A 25795-nucleotide genomic window follows, 5' to 3' on the forward strand; every position below is an offset into this window, starting at 1 on the left:
TTCTTCACATCAGGTGGCCAAAGTATTGGAGTTTCAGCTTCAGCATCAGTCCTTCCAATGAATATTCAGGACTGATTTCCTTTAGGATGGACTGGTTGGATCTCCTTGCATGTAGTTCAAGGGACTCTCAAGAGTCTTCTCCAACACCACAGTTCAAAGCATCAATTCTTCGGTGCTCAGCTTTCTTTATAGTCCAACTCTCACATCCATATGTGACTACTGGAAAAACATAGCCTTGACTAGATGGACCTTTGTTAGCAAAGTAATGTCTCTGCTTTTTAATATTCTGTCTAGGTTTCTTCCAAGGAGTAATCTTAATTTCTTTTAATTTCTTTAATTGTCTTTTATTTATTTAATTTCTTTAATTTAAATGTCTTTTAATTTCATGGCTGCAGTCACCATCTGCAGTGATTTTGGAGCCCCCCAAAATAAAGTCTCTCACTGTTTCCATTGTTTCCCCATCTATTTGCCATGAAGACATGGGACCGGATGCCATGATCTTTGTTTCCTGAATGTTGAATTTTAAGCCAACTTTTTCACTCTCCTCTTTCACTTTCCTCTGGATCATCGAAAAAGCAAGAGAATTCCAGAAAAACATTTATTTCTGCTTTATTGACTATGCCAAAGCCTTTGACTGTGTGGATCACAACAAACTGTAGAAAATTCTGAAAGAGATGGGAATACCAGACCACCTGACCTGCCTCTTGAGAAACCTGTATACAGATCAGGAAGCAACAGTTAGAACTGGACATGGAACAACAGACTGGTTCCAAATAGGAAAAGGAGTACGTCAAGGCCATATATTGTCACCCTGCTTATTTAACTTCTATGCAGAGTACATCACGAGAAACGCTGGGCTGGAAGAAAAGCACAAGCTGGAATCAAGATTGACGGGAGAAATATCAATACCCTCAGATATGCAGATGATACCACCCTTATGGCAGAAAGTGAAGAACTAAGGAGCCTCTTGATGAAAGTGAAAGAGGAGACTGAAAAAGTTGGCTTAAAGCTCAACATTCAGAAAACTAAGATCATGGCATCTGGTCCCATCACTTCATGGGAAATAGATGGGGAAACAGTGGAAACAGTGGCTGACTTTATTTTCCTGGGCTCCAAAATCACTGCGGATGGTGACTGCAGCCATGAAATTAAAAGACGCTTGCTCCTTAGAAGGAAAGTTATGACCAGCATATTAGACAGCATATTAAAAACAAAAGTCCGTCTAGTCAAGGCTATGTTTTTCCAGTAGTCACATATGGATGTGAGAGTTGGACTATAAAGAAAGCTGAGCGCTGAAGAACTGAGGCTTTGAACTGTGGTGTTGGAGAAGACTCTTGAGAGTCCCTTGAACTACATGCAAGGAGATCCAACCAGTCCATCCTAAAGGAAATCAGTCCTGAATATTCGTTGGAAGGACTGATGCTGAAGCTGAAACTCCAATACTTTGGCCACCTGATGTGAAGAACTGACTCATTGGAAAAGACCCTGATGCTGGGAAAGATTGAAGGTGGGAGGAGAAGGGGACGACAGAGGATGAGATGGCTGGATGGCATCACCGACTCGATGGACATGAGTTTGAGTGAACTCCGGGAGTTGGTGATGGACAGGGAGGCCTGGCGTGCTGCGGTTCATGGGGTCGCAAAGAGTCGGACACGACTGAGCGACTGAACTGATCATGTGAAGAGCTACAGCATTGTGGATTTTCTTTAGACAAGTGTGTCTGGCACACACTTGTATGGCATGGGGACGGGTGTGAGGGGCCAACCAAAATATCCTCCGCCTTTGGGTCCACAGGTCTTGTTCTGGTCCTCACTCCTACCACTTTCAATTTTTTAATTTTAAAAAAGTCCAGATAAACCTCACATTTTAGGAAAAGACAAATAAAAGTCTTATTTTGGCACAGAATTATGTCACAAAGGAAGTTGTATGATATTAGGGCAAATTTATGCTTTCTAGCAATCACAAACCCGACTCATCCCAAGAACAAAATTCAGAGTTTACTGAAAGAAAATATGAAACGTGTCTAGGGAGGCTGATGTTTTTCACAGCACCAGAGTCTAGAAAATGCACACGCGGGCACACACGGCGCTGCATGTTTTGAACCTGTATGCTGCACTTGCGCGCAGCTCTGCACATTGACAGCTGCTGGAACACAGTGAGGTGTTACTTCTGGAACAAGGACAAGCGCATTTACTTTGAAGAGTTTTTTTCCAGCATTAAGCAAATATTTGTCAGCTAGAGAAAGGTAAACCCAGGAGAGACAGAAAGGAAGAGACAAACAGGAAGTTGAAAGACCTGGGGCAGTGGGAGGGGTGGCTGGGCTGGCCCAGGGCTGGAGCCAGCCTCAAGTCTCCAGGGCGCAGTCTCTCCCCCTGAGCACACTCCCCAAAGCCAGTGTCTTCTATCCACTGTTTTTAAGACATAAAATTGCCTGATAGGTGTTAAGTCTTTGATAAAAGTGTGTTGGTATAATTGGAATGAGAGACGGCCCTCGAGACACACGGGGAAGGTGTCACAGGTGAGGCCGCCTTCCGCCTATGCAGGTACGTCCCAGACACCCCACCTGCCCTGGTTCCTGGTGATGCTGCTGAGCAGCAAATAGCACAGTCCTTGGGGTTCCCTGCTGGTCCAGCGGCGAGAAATCCATGCTCTGGATAAAAGGGGCCCGGGTCTGATCCTTGGTCGGGGAGCTAGATCCCACAAGCAGCAACTAAAATTTGGCCGAGCCAAATAAACAAATATATTGTTTAAGTGAGCTAGGAGTCACACAAATTATTGCAAAAGTAATAAATGAATAAATAGCACAGTCCACTAAACACCAGGGCATCCTTAAGCTATTTAAACAGTACCAGATTCTCCTTTTTTTTTTCCAGATGGGCTATAAAAACCATGAAATCCTTAGGCCAGCCCTGTGTCCTTTGTTTTTATTTATGGGGGAAAATGTGAATAACTCAGTGCTACAGAAGAAATCCTTACCCCTTAACCTGCTGAGAACTACAGACCTGTGGACACACCCTACTCCTGGGTTAAGAACACATTTCCTTCATCAGGATTTAGTGATACCAGGACTGTACTGCAGAGCTGCTGCTGCTCCAGACGTGTTTGCTGAGGAGCCAAGACTTCGGGTTTTTAAAAGAGTAGCAAGAGGTGCCTTCAAGATACTCCTTTGCAGAATGCTTGATTGCTCTTGACCCTAAGCAGAACATGAAATTCTCACATCACTGGGCAGGGAGGCTACAGTTCAGTGACCCGGCCAATGGGGCTGTAAACAGTAGAGTGTGGGCAGATCGTACCTAATACCCGCAATGGTAACCTGCACAGGCCAACTTCCTCCTGCCGGGTGTGCAGAAAACACAACAAAACACGTGTTCCTTAAAGAACAGGGTCCTGCTGACCTCCTCCTCTCCCAGGACTCTCCTGCTGTCCCCCGCAGAGACAGGCGTGGACGAGAAGCGAGGAGAGGACGAGGAGCCCAGTTTCCATGTCAAGCTGCCAGAGTCTGGAGCCAAGAAACCATGAGTGGTGGGAGCATGGGGGACTCCTGGGAGTAAGTGAGCGTCATCTTAGCCCCGGACGAAAAGAACGCGGAAAACTGCTGTCCGTGAGGGGCACGTATATACCTGTGGCCGATTCATGCTGCTGTTTGGCAGAAACAAGCACAATTCTGTAAAGCAATAAGCCTTCAATTAAAAAATAAATTAAAAAAAAAAGAAGAAAATCCTTGTCCTTGGAAAGCGAGAAAGGAAAATGGGTCCGAGTCAGGACGGTCAGTCAAGGCCTACCCAGAAAGGCACATCCGGGGCACTGGGGGCCTGTGTGTTTGCCAGGGCGACACCGGCTCCAGTGCTGGCCTGGGCGGTTCCCAAAGGCCACTTTGCAGCTCAGCCTCTGGGCGACTGAAAAGCAAGATCTGACTCAATAGCGTCCGTTCATCCAGACGGGATCGACAGCGTTTGGGTTCGCTGTGTGTGGAGCACTGTTTTGGGTGCTGGGGAGGCTTCAGTGGCCCCTCTCTCGGAGATGTCTGCCCCGGCTGAGGAAGTAGAACAGCAAAAATGCACAAACAAATCAGTCCTGTGTGTTCAAGGCGACACCGACCCTGGGCTCTTTAATCCGCGGGAATGGACCAGAGGCCAGAGGAGGGGTCGGGGAGCCCACCGGGGCCCCTGCTGCAGCTCGGGGAGCCAGAGCAGTGACAGGGGGCTCCTCCCTGGGGGGCTGGTCCAGGGTGGGCTGGGTGTGGGGAGCAGGTGCTCCCCTCCTTGGTGGTGCTGTGTGCAGGGACCCCGCTTTTGCGCCCAGCACCTCAGAAGCGGCAGCTGGATCGTGGCCTTTCTGTATCTCGTGGATGATTCGCTCCACCCGCTCGCAGTCACGTTTCGTCCCGTACCACAGCTCCTTTGTATCTGTTGCTCCAGATGCTGGTCCAGGTACAAACACCACAAAAGGCCCGTGTCCCAGCCTGTCTCCAAGGCAGTGAATTCCACAGCATAAAGGAAGTGGACGAGAAAAGGGGGTGTTGGGGGTGCTGTGTACAGAGACCTCACCCAGAGGGCGTCGCCGAGCAAAGCCCTGAGTGGTCACCTGCGTACTGGGCTGAGGTACGGCTGGCCAAGCAGAGAGGGCCCCAGGGGGCAATGCCCGGGGGCCCAGGCCTGCGGGGAGGTCGGGAGGGGGGCAGGCCTGCAGGGAGGAGGCCGGGGGAACCAGGGCCCCGTCAGGCAGGCCTTTCAGAGCAGAGCTCTGACTCAGGGACTCAGGGAGCCAGGGCAGGCTCTGGGCGTGCCCTCCACCATGTTTCCAGGGGTCATCTTGATGCCAGGAGTGGGGCGCAGTACAGGAAAGGGGACCGACTGGAGGCTACTGCAGACGTCCGTGCGCTAAGACAAGTGCAGCCTGGCATGGGGAGGACTCTTTGATTCCTAGATCGTTTGTGGGGCGAGAAAAATAAGGAGGTTCGAGAATTACTCCGTCACGCTGGGCCTAAGAAAGAGGAGGAACCAGGGTTGCCATCCCTGGGATGGAGGAGACTGGGAGGGTCAGCCTGTCCAGAGGCCCAGGAGCCCAGCTCAGGCCGGCTGGTTTGACCCGCAGAGGGTTTGGTTCACCAAGGACTCTGGCCACTGTGATGCAGTGGGGTGTGGAGGGGCCGGGGCAGCAGAACGGGCTAGGGAGGAAAAGGGGCCTCGGGGGGAAGCAGACAAGCCTCCTTCAAGGATATCTGCTGGCAAGAGGAATAGAGAAATGGGAAAGCGGCTGTGGCTCATGACCCTGAGTCAACGACACTGCCTAGTTCTCATCTCCATCTCGGGTGGGAGAAGGAAATCACAGCACTGGACATGGATATGCGATCGTGATCAAAGAGATGGAAGGCAGCGAAGCAGAATGGACGTGGTGCATCTCTGCAGCCACGTCCTGGGGGCCGTCGTGGGTGGGCTGGGCCAGGGAAGCGGGCTCCGGGGTGAGCAGACAGGGCCACGCACGGCAGCAGGCCTGCCTGGTGACAGAGTGATTGCAGATACGAGCCGTGTGAGCTGTCAGCGTGAGCACCAGCCGCGCCCTCCGAGTCTGTCCTGAATATCTGAACATTCGCTTTCAAATGCAGGCGTGTGTGTGTGGGAGACGCCACAAAGTGAACCATTAAAACTGCATTAAGTTGAAGTAAAATAAAGCAATGGTTAAAGATTACTGTGAAAACTATCAATATCATCTACAAAAACAACTATTAGGAACTTTCACACACTTTTATCCGCCTGGACTATGGCTCAGAGGGTAAAGCATCTGCTTGCAAGGAGGGAGACCCGGGTTCGTTCCCTGGGTCAGGAAGATCCCCTGCAGAAGGAAATGGCAACCCACTCCAGTACTCTTGCCTGGAAAACTCCACGGATGGAGGAACCTCGTAGGTTACAGTCCATGGGGTCGCAAAGAGTAGGACACGACTGAGCAACTTTTCTTCCCCTTTTCATATACTTAAGCACATTAGGAAATAAGTTGACAGCTAACAGGAATGTTAAGAGTACAGTAGCTTTGTAAGTGTCGGAAGACTATGACATCCTTTTGAACCAAGAAGAGATATATGAAATAGATGTATCTAAAAGATAATTTTTAAATATAAATTACATAGACATTAGATATTCATAAAATGTAAAATTTTAAGATATTGGTAAGAATTAAGGTATATTTTTAAAGATTGTTTTAATCACAGTTTTTAATCATGGTTGAATTGTTTTGTGTTTACCTTTCCTAACATTACACAACAAGCTTTTCATAAACTGGATTTAAGTATTTAATTTCATTTTAGCCTTGTGTCTTGGGAGACAAGCTCTTCGTTGGAATTCTTGCCATTCTTAATAAAATTGGGAGGAACTTTGATGCAGGGGACAAGCTCCCGGATGATGTGCAGGTGCCTCTATCAGGAATCGCGTTTGATCCAGAAAAAATAAACACACGGAGACCAAGTGGTGAACAAGGAGCAGGCACATCCCCTCCCCCTGGACCAGCTTCAGAAGGACACAGTTCTCACGGTCCTTTAAGACCATTTCTTACAGCTTTGAGCTTGGTCCTTGTTGTTCAGTCGCTCAGTCATGTCCAACTCTCTGCGACCCCGTGAACTGCAGCACGCCAGGCCTCCCTGTCCATCACCAACTCCCGGAGCTTACCCAAACCCTGTCCATCAAGTTGGTGATGCCATCCAGCCATCTCATCCTCTGTCATCCCCTTCTCCTCCTGCCCTCCAATCTTTCCCAGCATCAGGGTCTTTTCAAATGAGTCAGTTCGCATCAGGTGGCCAAAGGACTAGAGTTTCAGCTTCAGCATCAGCCATTCCAGTGAACGCTCAGGGTTGATTTCCCTTAGCACTCACTGGTTGGATCTTTGAGTTTCTTCCCAATCGGTTTTCAGCTGCCAAGGGACCCTTACACCTGCCCAGATTGTGACTCTCAGAGCCAAGTTCCTTCTACGAAACAAAATATAAATACAGGAGACCTTTTCCCTGAGTTTATATTTTGCTACATACCTGTCAGTGATGTTACAAAATATATATTTTGTATCTCAGATATCTGTACAAAAAGTTTTCTTGAAGTTCAACAGTGTGTTAGACAATAATGAATGTAACTATGCTGCTTCTTTATTTTAGAGCTTTTCCACCACACTCTGCAGATACAAGTAGCAACAGAGGAGGACGTGGGAACGGTGAGTGGGTTCGTTGCTTAAGCCTGCTGAGGAAGGAACACGGCTTGAGGGGCTAGCTGTCCTGACGTGACACGCTCCTAACAGGTTATTTGCGATTCTCAGAATACACCAAGACTGAGTGACCCTCACTTGTGTCCCTCCCCTGAAATGCTTCACGTCCTTTACACCCAGCAGAGATGTGGTTAGATTGCTCCGGACGCCTAGCTGGGCTGGGGCTCCGTGTTGGATGCTGAGAACACGCTGGTGGATGAGACACATCTGCCTCCGTTCCGGCACCACTGGGGTTCTGGAAGGAAATGGGCCCTTACGTCTTTTCTTCCTCCCGGTCTTATTGAGACAGAATTGACATCAGCCTGGTACACATTCAAGGTGTGCCCCGTAATGATCTGACTCACATACGTCATGAAACGACCACAATAAGTTTAGTAAACCTCCATCACCTCATTTAGATACACAATTTAAAACAACAGAAAATAATTAGAGCAGAGATAGGAAAGCAGAAGAGTGGATCAGAGACATGATGGTCATCAAAAAAAGGACACATCTCCTTGAGCCTTAGTTTTCCATCTGGGCATAGGTCTCATGTTTGGAAATGATGTGCACATAGTATCTGAGGTATACGTTCTTGTGATCTGATGGTTCTGATTTCTGGTTTTCTCCACAGACTGCGTGGGTTTGAGTCTAAAGCCCCAGAGAATAAGGTTCTTTGGAGAAGCTGTGTGGTTCATGATAGAATTCTCCTTCGTCGAGCCAGCCGTTCCCAACAGTGGAGAAGAAGGCAGTCTCACTTCCTCCTCCTGCCAAACAGGATGGTTCCTTCTTCCCTCGGGACACCAGATCACTTGCTAAACTTCTTGAAACCTCTACTCAACATAACAAAGTGGTAAGTCTGGTTTTGGTGCTCTGCTTTGAGTTCAAGCCAGGTGCTGTATTTTGATTATAAGCGCAGTTGGTCCTCCACATCCACAGGTAACACATCCATGGTTCAGCCAACCGAGAATCGAAACCTACTCGGGAAAACAATTCCAGAAAATTCCCAAGAGCAAAAGTTAAATTTACCACGGGCCAGTAACTATGTATTTAGCACTTACATTGCGTTAGGTGTTATAAGTAATCCAGAGAGGATTGAAAGTGCGGTACGGGGAAGGATGTGTGTGGGTCATATGCAGATGGCCTGCTCACCGTGTTTTGTGAGGGACTTGAGCACCGTCGGGGGTCCTGGAATCAGTCCCCTCAGACATGGAGGGAAGGCCATAAGGGACTGCCTCCCAGCGCTGCCATTTGAGAGAGCTGGTTGCAGTATTCATGACCGTGGGGCTTCTGTCACCAATATCTGTCCTCGACCAGTAAGAGCTTTGACTACACACAGACGGCTCAGGAGTCAAAAGACGGATGCTCCATGCCAGGCACGGTTGTCACACGCGTGTCACAACCAACAAGCACACTGTTGTTCCTTCTCTGACTGGATGACCCAGCAGACCACCACAGAGACACAGAGACTGGAGCGAAAAGCCTGAAGACATCGCTCACTGCCCCTGCACCCCTGCAACTACACACACACACGTGCACACACACACACACACATACACAAATGCATGCATACACACACAAATACACACACACACACACGCACACACACACACCAGGAGTCTGCAGACAGAACATACAGTACGCTCTCTCTTCACCCTCTCTTTGGCCAAAGACAGTTCCCTTTCTCCCAGCTGAGTATGGAGAGGCAAATAGAATGCGTTTACTTTATTTGTATCTGCCCCAGAAGCACTTCTGAGCAGATACTAAAACATGCTGCAGGTTGCGCATCTAACTGGCTCATCCATCACTGAAGACCGTGGAGACTTTTAAAGGCTGAAATCAGCATCACATGAATTTACTACAATAAAATAACGATTTCCCTGTTGCCTTTTAGGATATTTTCAATTCCTGCTACTGTAGGCAATGCTGTGTGATATTCTGCATATTGTCTTCCGCCTCAAAGTGCACCCGGGGATGGACTCGGGCAGTGCAGACGCCGTCAGGACCCGGCCCCGCCCACCTGCGGACCCGACCCCGCCCACCTGCGGACGTCTGTGCTGTAGACCCCCGAGCCGCTCTTCTCCTTCTCGAACAGGACGATCTGGAAGGACAGGCAGGGCGGCGGAAGCAAGGGTGAGCCCCGCGCAGGATGAGCAGCCCTGGGGTGCGGGCAGGTCTGAGCCCAAAAAGGGGGGCTGGGGCCACCCACCTCGTTGGTGCCGGGCTGGAGCCAGGAGCCAGGCAGGTAAAGCGCTTCCTGAGGCCCAATATTCCAGTAGCGCCCAAGGTTTCGTCCATTGATGAACACACACCCGCGATTCCAGCCCTGCAAGGGGAGCAGGCTGGAGACCTGAGAACACAGCCACTGCACGGCACAGGCGAGGCTCCCGGGCGTGGAGCGCGGCGGGGAGTCCAGGGGGCACAGCCCGAGGCTCCTGGGGGGCAGCCCAAGGCTCTGGGCATGGAGCGCAGGGCGGGGGTGGAGTCCAGGGGCACAGCCCGAGGCTCCCAGGCATGGAGCACAGAGGGGAATCCAGGGGGCACAGCCCGAGGCTCATGGGGGGCACAGGCGAGGCTCTGGGCATGGAGCATGGAGGGGAATCCGGGCGGCACAGCCTGAGGCTCATGGGGGGCACAGCCCAAAGCTCCTGGGGGGCACAGCCCAAGGCTCCGGGCATGGAGCACAGAGGGGAGTCCGGGGGGCACAGCCCGAGGCTCATGGGGGGCACAGCCCAAAGCTCCTGGGGGGCACAGCCCAAGGCTCCGGGCATGGAGCACAGAGGGGAGTCCAGGAGGCACAGCCTGAGGCTCCTGGGGGGCAGCCCGAGGCTCTGGACATGGAGCATGGAGGGGAGTCCGGGGGGCACAGCCCGAGGCTCCTGGGGGGCACAGCCCAAGGCTCCAGGCATGGAGCACAGAGGGGAGTCTGGGGGGCATAGCCCGAAGCTCCTGGGGGGCACAGCCCGAGGCTCCTGGAGGGCACAGGCGAGGCTCTGGGCATGGACCATGGAGGAGAGTCCAGGGGGCACAGCCCAAGGCTCCCGGGCATGGAGCACAGAGGGGAGTCCAAGAGGCACAGCCTGCGGCTCCTGGGGGGCAGCCCGAGGCTCTGGGCATGGAGCATGGAGGGGAGTCCAGGGGGCACAGCCCAAGGCTCCTGGGGGGCAGCCCAAGACTCCTGGGCATGGAGCACAGAGGGGAGTCCAGGGGGCACAGCCCGAGGCTCCTGGGGGGCAGCCCAAGACTCCCGGGCATGGAGCACAGAGGGGAGTCTGGGGGACACAGTCTGAGGCTCCTGGGGGGCACAGCCCAAGGCTCTGGGCATAGAGCATGGAGGGGAGTCCAGGGGGCACAGCCCGAGGCTCCTGGGGGTCAGCCCGAGGCTCCCAGGTATGGAGCATGGAGGGGAGTCCAGGGGGCAGCCTGAGGCTCCCAGGCATGGAGCGCGGAGAGGAGTCCAGGGGGCACAGAGCCCCTGCCACCCGGGGGGCAGCCCGAAACTCCCAACCTGTGACAGGCAGTGCTGTTTTCAAACAGCAGGGCTTCTGCTTCCAGAAACAAGGACGAAGTACTAGGGATGAACGCCACGGTTGACAACCATAAAAGTGATGCGGCTTTAGACATCTGCTTGTGATCCAAGGATATTCGAGGCCCAACACCCCGGGGAAGACAGGGAAATGGGACGGGAGGCGCCGGCTCTCCCAGGAAGAGGAGGCGAGAAGCGGAGCGGAGCCTTCACGCCTCACACACACCCAGGTTTCATCTGGAAACACTGTCAGGGAGCCTCACTGACTAGCTGCTCTCTGCACTGGGACCTGTTGGGGAGCTGCACGCTGGGAGGGGTGTTGGCAATGTTTCATTGTCCATCTCAGGGGTGATCGTACAGTGTTCATTATTGTAATAATGTGTTGCCTGTGATAATTTATTGATCTGTGCATTCATGTTTTGTGCTTTGTATTATGCAGGTGTTTACAAATAGAGGATGTACCGGGTAAAAAATAATATCCTAGGAAAGGAGGAAAGTTGGAGAATACACTTTATGGAACATCCCATTAGTGTAAAAAGGTGACATGTATGTGTCAGGCAGTTACTCATGAAACCACACGTGAAACCATTGGCCGCACCGCATTCTGGGAAGTGGAGAGGAGCTGGGGGGCGGGGAGAGAACCCACATCTTTGCTGTCTACGTATTATTATTGTTTGAACTTTTCCACTGTGCTCTGATTATTATTTCTTAAACAATGAAACCTTAGGAAGACTGAAACCTGCTGGAAACCTTGGTTGAAATGAGGAAGGGAAAGAACGCGGGGGCCTCCCTTCCAGACTCCACGAGGACAGGCGTGCGTGGAGGGGCACTCACTCACGAGCAGCTGGAGGAAGGTGTCCTGTGGAGAGGAGCCAGCCATCAGCGTGCCCAGGTGGAAGGCAGGGCTCGAGGAGGGGCCCCCGAGAGGCCTCCAGCGTGCAGAGCGGAGCCTGGGGGGCCACACATGAGGGGCAGGAAAGCCTTTCCCAGTGCCAAGGCCCACGCTGACCCTGGGTCCCCACAGGACGGGCTGATCCCTGACCTCCCCACAGGATGGGCTGACCCCTGGTCCCCCCCACAGGATAGGCTGACCCCAGACCCCCACAAGACGGGCTGACCCCTGACCTTCCCACAGGACGGGCTGACCCCTGGCCCCCCCACAGGACATGCTGACCTTGGGCCTCCCACAAGACGGGCTGACCCCTGACCTCCCCCACAGGATGGGCTGACCCCGGGTCCCCACAGGATGGGCTGACCCGGGCCCCCCCAACAGGACATGCTGACCCTTGACCTCCCCCACAGGATGGGCTGACCCCTGGCCCCCCCACAGGACGGGCTGACCCCTGACCTCCCCACAGGATGGGCTGACCCCTGACCTCCCCACAGGACGGGCTGACCTCTGACCTCCCCACGACCTCCCCCACAGGATGGGCTGATCCCTGGCCCCCCCACAGGACAAGCTGACCCCAGGCCTCTCCCTCAGGACAGGGGTTCTCTGTTAGGGGCTCTGCTGGAACCAGGATCCTAGATAACCCTGAGCACCTCACTCTGGGGCCATGAATCGTGGACCCTCATCTGCAAAGGGAGGAGGTGAAGGCCTCGAGCTCCCTGGTCTCCAAGGTTAGGCCAGACCCAGGGCCAGGACAAGGGTCAGGGTCAGGGTTAGAGTTAGGGTTAGAAGGAACGTACGTCTTGAAGAATTGCGTTTTCAGTTCCAGAGAATAAATGGTGAACCAGTTCAGGGGGATTTTATCCAGAGTAACAGGTCCGATCAATCCTGCAGCGGGGAGACAGCAGAGGTAAGGACACTCTCCAGTGTCCAAGCACAGACTCACAGTCCGGAGTCATCAGTGACCAGGGCTCAGCCCGGGAGGGCACGGACTGGTCTGACCTGCATGCCTGAGGGTCTCCAAAGCACCAGGAAAGCTTCCCACCCAAGCCCTGAACTTCCCCTGGAATTCCCCAGAGGGGCAGGGTCCCCCTGCAGACAGCCAGGACGCCCCCCCCAGCAGTGGGAGTCGACAGGACGGAGGGTGGGGACAGACGCCGCTGGTCCCCACACCCAGGGCCCCACCTCTGCCAGGGCTCAGTCTTCCCTCCAACCCCACCCTCAGTCTTCGGGTCCAAGTCACGAGGCGGGGAGGGCACGGCTGTTACCAGAGCCCACCTTTCCGCTGATTTTGAATTTTCCATGAAAAATTGACTCGTCCTTGATTCTCCACCAGGATCCTTAGAAGCTGACATTCCTGCTTGTGACAGACCAGTTCATGGGGATATATGGCCACGGAAGGCTTTCCTCTGGAGCCCAGTCTTCTCAAAGTCCCAGGGGGAAAACAAGCGAAGGGGAGAAGCCGAGGCCCCCCAAGGGCCCTGAATGCTGCTGCTTCAGAGGGTCCTGCCTGGCCCGCCCTCACAGAGGCCTGGGGCTCAGCGGCGGTGTGAGAGCGCCGGCCAGGGGCTTGGCAGGAAACGTCCACAGGCACCCAAGTGCAGAAGCTGAAGCGCAGGACACATGAGGGCTGGGGCTGCACATAGACTCGCAGCCTAGTCCTTCTGCCAGGACCCTGAGGGGCCCATCACCCCACGGCAGACGGGGAGATGGGAGGGTCTGCCTCAGAAACAGCGCATTTGCGCTGCAGGCCCGAGTCTAGGGCCGCAACTCGACTTTCGAGTTACATACCGTGATTGGAGGAATGTCTATGTCCCGATAAACATCGGTCAGAATCCCTAAACTCGTCTCATTCAAAAACACCTGCAAAAGAAGGGCTGGCATCGGACGGACAGGCCCACCCAGAGGAAGGGGCAGGGAGATCAGGGTTGGGGCGGTCTCCAGGAAGGCAGCCACCAGCCTGCTGTCCACGGGCGGCCAGAAGCGGAGGCCCCAGCAGACTTGCAGCGTGACAGGTAAAGTGGCCCTCTTCCACCCCAGTCAAGCCTCACACACAGAGGTGCTTAAAAGCATATCAAACAGCAAAGGGGCCCACGGCAGCCCCCAAGGTGGAACTGGGCTGATGTCCTGCCTGCAGCCAGACGCCCAGCCCCACCTGAGCCTCATCTTGTGCGTTGGCATGGAGCCGGCCCCCGGAGCAGATGGTCATCTCATAAAGCACGAACCCGAAGGACTGGCCGTTGCCGTTGTTGATGGGCAGGTTCTCCATGTTGATCGGAACGTTAGAGGTGACCGGCTGAGAGGTGGGCAGGGAGCTGGGGTGAGAACCAGGCCCTTCTCTCTAAGACCCTGGGCAAGCTTGGCTATGCCTCCTAACGGTCCCCAAGAGCCCTTTGATGAGACTCCGTGTGACGACACCTGTGCCCTAGTCTCCACGGACCAGGAGCCTGGGGGCGGGCAGAGGGGCCCCCGCTCTAATCCTGAGAACCAGCAGCGTCAACAACCGAGTCCCAGCTCGACTGCCAGGGAGCAAAGCAACGCATCGAGCAAGCGTGCACTTCGCATCCACAGTGTGCGTGGCATGCCTCACTAGTGGCAGGAGGCTCAGCACAGGAGAAACCCTGTGAGCTCAAGAGGGAACGTCTCCCAGGGCCTAAGACGCTGTGCTCCTCGTGTTGGGGGCCCGGGTTCAGTCCCTGGTCAGGGAACTAGCTCCCATGTGCCACGGCTAAAGATCCCCTGCACGGCGAGTAAAACAAAGAGCCGTGAGTAAGACCTGGCACAGCCAAAGCAACACGCGCAAAACAGATTAACACGAACAAAAGCAGAGCGGCATCTTCCAAGCAAGGCTCTCCTTCTCTTCTGCGCGGACACGGACCCTAGTCTTGGGGGGAGCTGGGGGGCCCCGCCGTCGGACGAGGTGGTGCTGGAGAGGACGCGGAGCCCAGCTGCACGGGCTGCTGGCTCGGCCACGCTCAGGACAGGGCCTGCGAGCAGGGGTCTCTGTGATCCCACCCCCCAGGCCCCCCACTCTTCAGTTCACACCCGTTCACGGTCTTCCCAGGAGGCACCCCGGCTCTGCCCGCTGGTGCCAAACGTGGACAAAACGTAGGAGCATGTCCCCACTTTCACAGAAAGCCCTGAAGGCCTCCCTGCTCTGTGGCCTCGGCCCGGCCCCAGCCCCCGTGTCCCCAGTAGCCACCCCCGGTCCCCGGAGCCCAGGGTGCTCACCCTCTGCAGGTAAGGCAGGGCCTCCCACAGCGGCAGGTAGTGAGATAGCTTCAAGGAGGGGTACACCGCCTTGGGAGTGGGACTCGGAACAGGGGGCAGGGGCCTGACTGCAAAGGAAACGGGCAGCGGGAAGCATCCCCTCCTTCCCCACGCTGCCCCGCCCTCCCCGGATTCACGCCGCGGAGACGGGGTCCCAGCCCGGCGGGGTTCCTCAAGCTGTGAGACGCTGGGAGACCAGACCCCCTGGGAGCTCAGAGCGGGAGGTCTCTGCCGGACGCTGCCCCTGCCTGGCTCCCTGGCATCTGGGAGGCGCACCCCTAAGGTGATCTCCACAGATACAGTTCACAGGGTGACTCTCAGGGGTGCATGAGGGCATCTCCATGCAGAGAGCTTTGTCAACAGTCGCTCCAACTTCTAGCGGACAAGCACCACTCTCTTCACAGAGAAGATGCTGTCCCTTAAAGGGCTTAAAAACAACGCGGCTCTCAGGTGGGAAAACCAGGGTTTGAATGAAGGCAGCCCCTGCCCTCACAAGCACTTTTAAGTTTCTGCCCATAGGGAACCCTTCCCTCTCCTACCCACTCCCACAACTTCCCAAGGATGGCCAGCCCCCCAGCAAAACGGCAGCTGAGTACCCAGGATGGACTCAAAGAGGCTCCGGAGCATGAAGTACTTGGCGTGTAGTCCCCAGCCTCCGTCAGCACTGCGTCGTAGTCTGCAAGACACCGGCCGCCTTCTCTGGGCAGGGCCCCCCACCGGCCACCTTCACTGAGCCGGGGCCCCCCCACCACCGGCCGCCTTCTCTGGGCAGGGCCCCCACCGGTGGGCCGGGCCCCACCGCCACCTTCCCTGGCCCAGACCCACCGGCCGCTGGCCATCCCCGAAGTGGGTGGGAGCCGACTTCCCAGCCCAGACCACTCTGGCCATCCCCGCAGCCATGCCCGGGTCTGAGGCCACGGCCACCAGGCCTTCCCTGCTTCCTTTCACAGACACTCATCTGCCCCCAGCCCGGCCGCCCAGGAGGCCTCTGGGGCCCACACGGCACCACCCCGGGTTCTGCCGGGAGCCCAGGTCAGGGGCCCGTGATCAGGACGGGCAGGGCAGAGTGAGAGGTCACGGTGGCCCCTCTGTGGCGAGGTCAGCCTGCTCTCTGCAGTGTGCACATCTCAGAGGGAAGGAAGACAGAGAGAGGAGGGAACTCTCGGTGCTCAGTGTAGATTGGGGCCCCCGGCTCAGGGCGGCCGAGCCGGAGAGCACTTGCCGTAGCTCGTGGTAACACCTCTGTGCTTCTCGAAACTCGTGGCCCCGTTCATGAAACCAAAGTTGGTCCCCCCGTGGAACATGTACACGTTGAAGGAGATCCCATATCTGATAAATTCAGACACGCTCTTTTCAACTTCTGCAGAGGAGGAAGACGAGAAATAGCAGAGGTCAAAACTTCAGAGACGACAGAACCTTTGGGAAAGCCGCTCCTCTCTGGTGCTGCCCCACAGCCAGCTCAACCGTGTGTCCCTCAGAGTCCACGGAGATTCTAACCAGACAGCAGGCGGAATCGACCACAAGTACCCTAGAAAACTAAGCTTGTCCATACTAAGCTAGTGTTAGTCACTCAGTTGTGTCCGACTCTCTGCAGTCCCACGGACTGTAGCCCCCCCGTCTCCCCTGTCCATGAAATTATCCAGGCAAGAACACTGGAGTGGCTCGCCATTCCCTTCTCCAATACTAAGAGCCTTTCCAAAAGTTACTTCTCCCAGAGAATTTCACTCTGAGCTACATCTATTAAATAGCAGCCTGAGAGCCTTTACATCACTTAAGGATCGCATGTCCATTAAATTTTTGAAATTATACAAATAATTCATCTATTCTTGCTAACCACCTGCTCGGATGGTGCCTCTGGGGCAGTGGCCGCCGCCGTCTCATTTGTGCCCCACGGCCATCTCCACGCCGGCCCTAAAGGAGGCAGCCTGGCTGGAAGTTCGCCAGGTGTGGCTCAGCACTGGCTGTGCGCCTCGCTGTCCGTCTGGCCGTGCTCAGCCCACTTTCTCTCAGAGCCTCAGCTCCTTTGCCTGCTGAACAGGGTCCTCATCCCTCCCCCATCACACATGGATGAGAATTAACTGATAGGAAGAAACACGCACAGTGCCCGACAGACACGTGGTCGGAAACCCGTGTTGACTGGGGGCCGTCTGGAGTTATTCTTGTTTGCTCCCTATTTTGCCGTTCAAAGCAGGCCTTTCTCAGTTACCTACTATCTTTCGATTGTTGTCTTTATTTCCAGTACAAGTGAGCTTGCTTTTGTAAATACCGTTAGTAGAAAAACACTTCTATTAACAGCCTCCTCCAGGCACTGCTCTGGGCGGTCTACCAGATCGCCACACTTCATCCTGGCAACGGTGCTCCTGGGAGGAGGAGGTTTCAGGGGCCACCTCACTGGGGCCACAGAGCTGGGCCTGAGAGCTTTGCTGCTTTGGCTCCAGGATCTCCAGTCACGCTCACCTCTTGGCCCCTCAGCTGCAGAGGCCTCTGTGACTGTCAGGAGATGCATCCCGCCCTCAGAGACCGTGCGGGACCCCCCCGGCAGCTGGCCCTGCCTCTTCTGTCCCCGCACCTGCTTGGTCAGGGGTGGGGGACTCATCACTGTTTACCCAACCACCTGTCCATCCATGGAGCAGCGAGCCTCCAGGGCGTGGAGCCAGTGGCTCAGGCCCCCACGCCCTCAGGCTTGGCCGCAACCCCTCCACAGGAGGTGCAGGTCTGAGAGCTGACCGAAGAGCGGGGCAAGGTGAGCGACCCTCGCAGGTCAGACACCACGGCAGACTCACCGTTCACACCCATCACCCTGTGATCGATTCCCCAGGTATCAAACCAGCCGACCCAGAATTCCATGATCAGAATGGGCTTGTGTCTCTAGGAACAAACCAAATCAAATGCTAAGTCTGATGCCAGGAAGAAGGGAGATCAGAAGATCTGAAGATGACAAGTCAGCATTTGAGGGGCTCCCTCTCCACTCGTCCCTGCTGGGCATGGACGCTCCCTGCCCCTCACCCAGTGCACCCCTGCAACCACCCACAGCAGTGGCTCCTGTTCCCCACAGGCCCAAAAACACACCCCACGTGTATTAAGACAAAGGGACAAAAAGAAACATAAAACTGGGGGTGGGGGCTGATTACCCATCTCAAGAAATCAGAAAAAAGCAGAAAATAAACCAAAGAGTAAAACAAAGGAAATAATAGCCTGATGGCTATTGCCGAGGGCATCCTGCGCTCACAACAAGGACGGCGGGGACCTGTGGCCTGGTGAGGACAGGCTGAGAGGGGAACAGACCACGCACAAGCCCAGAGCCGTCAGCTCTCTCCGTCAGTGATCGATGGCCTGAGCTCTGATCACCAGAAAGGGCAGAGCTTACCTGGCAGTGACGCCCGCCAGCCTGACCTGATGGAAACGCACAAACAGACGCAGAGCACCGCCATGCACGCGCACAGGCCACGCACCAGGAATGGCCACAGCATAAGCCGTGAGGCAAACCGTAGCAGACACGAAAGAACAGTCACACCAGGTAGGTTCTTGGATCTTCACAGCATTAAAACAGAAATCACCAACAGAATGATATCTAGAAAATCCCCAAACGCTGACAAATTAAACAATATGCTTCCAACGGACACATGGAGTAAAGAAACAAAAATTTAGTAATTAAATCCAATGAAAGTTTAATGCTCTGAACATTTTTAAAAACATCACTTGAAAATAAAAAAAATACAGCATTTCAAAATTGGTGGGATGGAGCAAAACCAGTGTACACAGGAAAATTCATAGCACTAAATGCTTGTATTAGAAAAACAGAAAGTCTCAAGTCAGTAACCTAAGCTTCAACCAGGAAAAAAAAAAAAAAAACCCTAGTAAAAGTAGAGCAAATTCTGTCCATTAAGGAAGCATAAGGTAGAAAATGTTAAAGATTACAGCAGAAATAATAGAAAAGAAAAACATAATAGAGAAAAAAGCCAAAATACGGTTCTCTGAAAATATCAGCAAAAGTGATAAGCTTCAAGTCATACTGACCAAGATTTTTAAAAAAAGAAGAAATACATGAAATTGTCAATAACAGGAGTGGAAGAAAGGTCATCATTACTTACAACAAAGACATTCAAAGGATATTCATGAATCATTACAAACACTCTACGGTCATGAATTCAAAGTACAGGTGAAAAAGGACAGAATAAAGACACGAGCTACTGGAACTCACTCAAGAGGGACTAACCTGAGCCATGCTGCATCCATCAGGAAACTAAATAAAAAGCCCTCTGAAAAAGAAAATTTCAAGTCCAGATGCGCTCAATGGTGAATTTTACCAAACGGTGAGTAAGATATACTAACATTTCTACAAAATCTCTTCCAGGAGATAGAAAAGGAGGGCATTTTATGAGGTCAGCATGACCCTAATTCCAAAATCGAATAAAGGCATTTCGAGAAAAGAAAACCAAGCGTCAGCATTCCTCACGAACACAGAAGCAAAAGTCCTCAACAAAATCTGAACGAGCTGAAACCAGTATATAAAATGAGACTACCCCACAACCAAGGGGGATGCAGCCTCAGAATGCAAGCAGGGGTCAGCATTCAAAACGCAAGCGACCTGTGTCAGCCACCGAGGCGGGGAGCAGGGCCCTGAGGTCCGTGCGCGGCGGGAGCTCCTCCATCGGGAGGGACGCGGCCGCTGTCCTCGGGGGGATGCAGCGCCGCCGTCGCGAGGGACGCAGTGGCAGTTGAGGCCACAACACGTGGGCCTCAGAGTCGTCAGGCAGTATGAGAGACTGGATACCCGAGGCCCCGTTTTGATGAAAGGTCCAGAAAAGCCCATTACGGCTCCCTGGGACGGAGGGAGGGAGGGAGCTGACTGCAGGAGGAGGCCTTCTAGACAGGTGCCAGTTGCAAAACGCCGTGCTAATCATACATTTTCAATGGGCGGATTCAACAGTGTATAAATTGTTCTTCAATAAAACTGCTTTTAAAGGAACGAGAGGAAAACAGCAACAAGGGAGGCGCTGCCCTCAGCACAGCTCCCTGCTTCCAAGGAGGCCGGAGATGCAGAAACCAGTGAGCAAAGGGCTAAAACCGAGGGGACGCCCCTGGCGGGCCAGTGGTCAATGCCTGGCTTCCTGACGCAAGGGGTGTGGGTGAGATCCCTGGTCAGGGAACTAGGGACCACATGTCTCTTGGCCAAAAAACAGAAACCGAAAACAGAAGCAATACTGTGACAAATTCAATAAAGACTTTAGAAATGGTCCACATCAAAACATCTTAAAAAAAGAGAAAAGACTGTGGAGGAGGGTGGAGGCTGAGGGGAGAGCGCTGTGGCCACAACAGGGGTGTTTGCGCCTGGAAGGGGGTGCAGGCAGGGTGGGTCTGCAGGCGCAGGGAGCCTGCAGAGTTCTGGCGAAGCAGAGCTGATCCCGAGCACCGGGCCCCGCTGAGCCGGGAGAGGGGCCGCCGGCCCGGCGCTGTGTCCATCCACTGCGCGGCTCACGGGGCCAGGGGGCAGAGCTGCCCAGCGCACCTCCGGGGAGACTTCTTAGCCACGGCCCCATGCCAGGCATCCACGTTCACCCCCCTCTGTCCCTTGGGGCCTCCTGGGAGGCACTCCCCGCACTGCCCGAGACAAGCGGCCCTGGTCCGGAAGCTGGGCCCAAGGCCTGTCCTTGAGCAGCTCTGCCCAGGCCCGCAGCCGCCACCTACCTGCAGCTTGTACAGATGCTTGAACGAGTCCACCTTGAACCCCTTCATGTTGATGCTGGCCAGCACTGCAGAGACAGAGAGGACGGGGGGCTGCTGGGGCTCGCCACCCCTGACGTGGGTGGGGGGCGCCCTCGGAGGAAGGGGCAGCAGCGGCTCCTCCCTTTGCACGTGGGAAGGGCTGCCACTCATGCCCTCACGTCCCTGGCACTTCGGGGACAACGTGAGGGAAGAAGGGCAGTTCAAAGCAGCCTGCTGTGTGAAGAGAAGTGGACTAGATCAAGGTCACATGACTCACGTGGACCTGGAACCCCCAGACCCGTGGTGAGCACAGTGTCCACGGTCAACACACTCTCCACGGTCAGCACACTGCACGGTCAGCACACTCCAAGGTCAGCACAGCATCCACGGTCAGCACAGTGTCCACAGTCAGCACAGCGTCCACGGTCAGCACACTCCACGGTCAGCACACTCCAAGGTCAGCACAGCATCCATGGTCAGCAAACTCCATGGTCAGCACACTCCATGGTCAGCACAGGGTCCATGGTCAGCACAGAGTCCAGGGTCAGCACACTCCAAAATCAGCACACTCCGTGGCCAGCACAGGATCCACGGCCAGCAGAGGGTCCACAGCCAGCACACTCCATGGTCAACACACTCCACGGTCAGCACAGGGTCCATGGTCAGCAGTAACAGAGTGGGCATGCCACCAAGAAGGGGCCCTGGACACATGCTGCCCTGGTCACTGCCCCTGTGGCTGTAGCCTTTTGATTCTGTCCTCCACTGCTCGGCGACATCCCCCCACCACCTGCTGCCTGGGGGCACTGCGCGCCCGCGGTGACCGCAGCCAGGGTCCCAGCTGGCTCTGGAGGCCGGGCCCCACTCAGCACTGCCTCCTGCTGCTACACAGCTCCTAGGCTGGGCAACGCTTGACTCTGAGCATCTCCAGCTCCAGCCCAGACCCTAAGCCACAGAAAAACTGGGCAAGAGGGAAAGGTGCGAGGAAGAGGCTCCAGGGAGACGTCAGGAGTGAGGACCCGGGAGCCCGCCCGCGGGCACGCCACCCGCAAGCCCAAGTCCTCACCAGGCGACATCACGCCCGGGTCCACCCCCGACCCCAAGACCTCACCAGGCGACATCACGCCCATGTCCACCGCCGACCCCGAGTCCTCGCCAGGGCAACATCACCCTCGGCCCGCCATCTGGGCACTTGGGGTCGGGCGTGGGTGTGCGCTTGGCCCTGCTGAGGCTCCTTCAGGAGTCAGTGGTCTTGCCGCAGCCTCGCGTCTCCCCTAAAACAAGTCTGGGTTCCTACCTCCCTTTATATGTCCTCTCATCACTTCCTCTGTGTTATCCGCGGTCAGGAGCAGCCCTCCAATGCCCCTCTGCTGCAGGGCCTGTGGAGAGAGTCGGACAGGATGACATCACCACCTTGTTTTCCTTGAAAGAGGGAAATACAAGGCAAGTAGGAGGCAGATATGCCGGGGCTCAGATAGCAGCACGGGTGCTAGAGAGGAAGGCCCGCGTCGGCACTCTGCACAGGCCGCTCCGCAGCGGGGGGCTGGGGGCTCCGGCCAGCCTGCCGTCTTCCCAGGGGTGGGCACACGGTGGGGGTGAGCCCTGGTACCCTATGGCCGTGGCTCAAATGAAGAGGTCAGAGCTGAGTCCACGAGGGAATGGGGGTTCCTACATCGGGGGAGAGACAGAGAGATGTGGAGAGAGAGATACATGGATGAGACATACAGAGATGGATCTATAGACAACAGATAAACAATAGACGTAAAGACAGATGACACACAGGCAGGTAGATAATAGATAAATGATAAGATTTATAGATAGCTAACATACAGGCAGAAAGACAGCAGACACACAGACAGATGACGGACAGACGGCTGACAGCCGGAGGGGCAGACAGGAAGTCAGCCATCACTGGACACGCGACAGGAAGTGAGCAATCACTGGACACGCGACAGGAAGTCAGCCATCACTGGACACACGTGTAGACTGACAGACGGACAGGGGAGCCTTGGGGAGGGCGGCGGGACTGCGGGCCGAGAGAGGTGAGCGTCGCAAAGCCGGGTCCTGTCTGGACTCAGGGATGCACACCCTCCCGGGGAGGTGGGCCAGGGCGGTCCCATCTGGAAGCCATGCTTACTCAGGGAACACACAGCTGACAGACGCCCGGGCGGAGGACCCTGTCTGTGCGTCCTGCGCTCACCAAGCCAGCCTGGGGCCCACAGTGAGTCTACAGGCACAGTCTACAGATCGAGGAATCAGAATCTTGCTGAATGAGACGGACGTGGGGGGCCGGGGGTGACATTGGCTGCAGGGCCCCCCCACTGCGCCTGCCCGAAGTGAGCAAGACACATGGGACCCCCGCTTTACACTCACGCCCTGGTTGCTTCCTGTGGGCTGGGGGCCGAGGGTCTCACCCAGGGAAGAGCACCGGGACCACGGGTGCCCCCCGACCTGAGACGCCCCCGAGACGGCAAAGACAGCGGAAGAGAGGGTGCCCACGTCACAGGCCGCAGCGGCACGGTCACTGGCCCAGGACCCGGCACTCCCTCCACCCCGCTTCCCCCTGCCCTCCCGGCTCCGACAGGAAGCCTGAGACGGCAGGGAAGAAGCCGCACATTCACCCCATGCCAGCGCTGCCCCGGCCTCCCTGGCTGCCCTGACCGCAGGCGGATTCACAGGGACGCTGAGCCTCGGCCCCGCGGCCCGGAGGGTGGGCGCCCGGCCGGAGGGCGGCAGACGGCTCACCTGCAGCAGGTAGGGCATGTAGGCCTCGTCCTTGTAGAAGAAGCCGTACTCGTTCTCTACCTGCACCGCGATGATGGGGCCTCCCTGGAGGTACTGGGACAGGACCGCAGGCCAGCGGGTGAGCTCCCCAAGCCCGGTCCAGGAGCCGCTCACTCACGGGCCTCAAACCCGTGGCACGCGGGCATCCACCAGCGGGCATCCACCCCCCGCCGTCCACCTGCTTGGGAGGCAGGGCTCCATGCTGGCCCCTCTGCTCCCGCTCCCCATCCTCCCCCACCAGACCCACTGGTTCCCATCCATGGAAACCACCCAGCGAGCCGGAGGGGACACTGGCTCCGCCCACAAGCCCCCTCCAGGGGCCCCAGCCCCTGAGCCGCCGGCAGCCCTCACAGCCTCTGTTTCTCCCTTGCACCCACTCCTCAGAGCACCCTGTCGGCTGCTGAGCACCAACGGGGCCCCGGACGTGCGAGCAGACCTCCTTCAGGGCTGAAGGTGATCTCACCCACTGCCTTCCACTCTAAGTCTCTGCTCCCTGAAGCCCAGCCCACAGCGAGAAGAGTGGCAGCCGCCCCCCTCCAGCCCTGCAGCTCTGCCGGGCGACCCCCGGCCGCCCCTGTGAGGGGCACACGCTCAACTCTTGAGCTGGAGCTGGGACGCTGGCTCTAGAAAAGGCGCCGCGGGGCGGGGGGTCTGGAGTTCCTGCCGCAGGCTGTCAGCGCCTTTCTCTGCGGACTCGAGCCAGGACGGCTGTGGTCCTGCAGCAGAGGATCGCGGGATGCAGCCGTCTGTCTTCACCTGGAGCAGAGCCACCCTGGGGATCAGGTGGTCGAAGTACTTGTTCACAGCGTTCACAAAGCTGCGGTTGGTGGTCCTCAGCTGCGACGTGGGGTCCTGCAGTAACCAGCTGGGGTGTGGGGTGGCAAGTTCAGCAGGCGGGGTGGGGTCCCGGGCCCACCCTCTTGTCCAGGGCCCCGGGAGCTTTCGGACCCGTCCCAGGAGGAGCTGCACACCGGCGTCCTAAGGACAGGCGTTGTGAGGGTCTATGAACACTCTCCTGCCTTCTTTGTCAATTCATGAAAAACCTGTGCTGTGAGCAGAGCACAGGCTTAGGGACAGAGTTAGCGCTCCTCTGAGGCCGAGGAGTTGGACAGAGAGGAGCCGACAGCAGGAATGAAGCAGCCCCAGGTCACCTGCAGGGTGTGGGTCCTGCTCCTCAGCCGGACTACAGACACACCCGTCCCGGAGGGCAAAGCCTCCACTGACCAGGAGGCAGACTGTCCACTGGAGGGAGTGTGGACACACGGGGAGCCCACCAGCTCCAGGGATAACGGAGGAGCATCACCACCCGCGTTGCTGTGATGACAGCGAGACCCAAAACAGGCGCCACTGTCCTCGGACTGGACCAAAGGGCCAGCAGAGCCCCACCAAGGCCACAGCTCCTGGCCGGCCCCGCTCACCTGGGCAGGCCCCCGAGGTCCATCTCGCTGCAGATGTAGGGGCCTGGACGCAGGATCACCCACAGCCCCACCTCCTCCGCCAGCAGGATGAAGGCCCTAGGGGGTTGGGGTCACCAACTCTCAGGGCTCGCGGAGCACAAGGGCCTCTCGCCCAGTGCCCCCTCCCCTTGCCGGCCCGGCCCTCCCTGGGGGGCTGGGGACTCTGAGGTCAGGACACCCCCCCACAGAGCAGAGACACCTCCCGGGGTCACCGCCAAGCCCCCAGCCTGGGACGTTGGGGCGGCTGCTCTGGGGCACGAGCAGAAGGAAGTGCCTCGCCCCGGGGCACAAAGTCCTGACCGAGGGCCTGACCCGAGGCACCCAGCCCAGCGGGGACCACCCTGCGAGCCGGGCACCTGGGGACGGCTGCAGGGCTGGACTCGGGGAGGGGGGGCAGGCCCGCCCCGGGGGTGGCGGGGTCATGATGGAGGGCGTGGGGCCGGCACAGGCTCCCCCCGCGGCCCCCTCTGCCCCGTGGGGCCCCGCCCGGCCGGGTCACAGAGCCTACTCCAGGTCCAGGTTCCCGGAGAAGTCGAATGTGCCTCTCTCCGGCTCGTGGAGGTTCCACGGGACGTAGCTGTGGCAGGGAAGAGGGAAGTACAACCAGCATGCTTTTATTTCTTTCCTCCAAACTGCCAGGTCAGTCCCAAGCCCTGAGAGAGCTCTGTTGTGGAAAAAGCTGAAGTTTCCGCTGGTACTTAAACCTTGTCACACACACAGTGGTTATTTTCAGTAGGTCCTTTCTAGTCATCTACTTGTGTTCCAAGCTGCCAATAATCCTATGATTCTAAATCCCTTGAATTTATCCATAAATTATCCCACTCACCATCCTATCGTTTGTCATTTCCATTAGAAATTCAAAGAAAAGGTAAAAACCATAAACGTCTATATATATCTACCAAATATTGCTAAAAATTAATCAAAATAACAACAGACATGGGATTT

The 25795-nt window shown here is 56.0% G+C and overlaps 1 protein-coding gene across 1 annotated transcript in view; it reads right to left on the reverse strand.

The window, feature by feature from the left end:
- Positions 1–7796: 7796 nt before the first annotated feature.
- The window catches only part of GLB1L3 (galactosidase beta 1 like 3), a 31265-nt gene continuing 13266 nt past the window's right edge, over positions 7797–25795 (reverse strand). The window contains 19 exon segments of the mRNA XM_070383230.1: positions 7797–8198; positions 9264–9322; positions 9431–9547; positions 11586–11697; positions 12437–12524; positions 12915–12993; positions 13428–13499; positions 13792–13932; positions 14868–14974; positions 15503–15544; positions 15547–15582; positions 16129–16266; positions 17690–17774; positions 20595–20659; positions 21907–21988; positions 23355–23447; positions 24150–24258; positions 24812–24907; positions 25359–25427. Of these exon segments, the coding sequence (XP_070239331.1) occupies positions 8177–8198; positions 9264–9322; positions 9431–9547; positions 11586–11697; positions 12437–12524; positions 12915–12993; positions 13428–13499; positions 13792–13932; positions 14868–14974; positions 15503–15544; positions 15547–15582; positions 16129–16266; positions 17690–17774; positions 20595–20659; positions 21907–21988; positions 23355–23447; positions 24150–24258; positions 24812–24907; positions 25359–25427 (1612 nt within the window). The 3' untranslated portion in view covers positions 7797–8176.

Source organism: Bos mutus, chromosome 15 (genome assembly GCF_027580195.1).
Source record: "Bos mutus isolate GX-2022 chromosome 15, NWIPB_WYAK_1.1, whole genome shotgun sequence".
NCBI lineage: Eukaryota > Metazoa > Chordata > Mammalia > Artiodactyla > Bovidae > Bos > Bos mutus.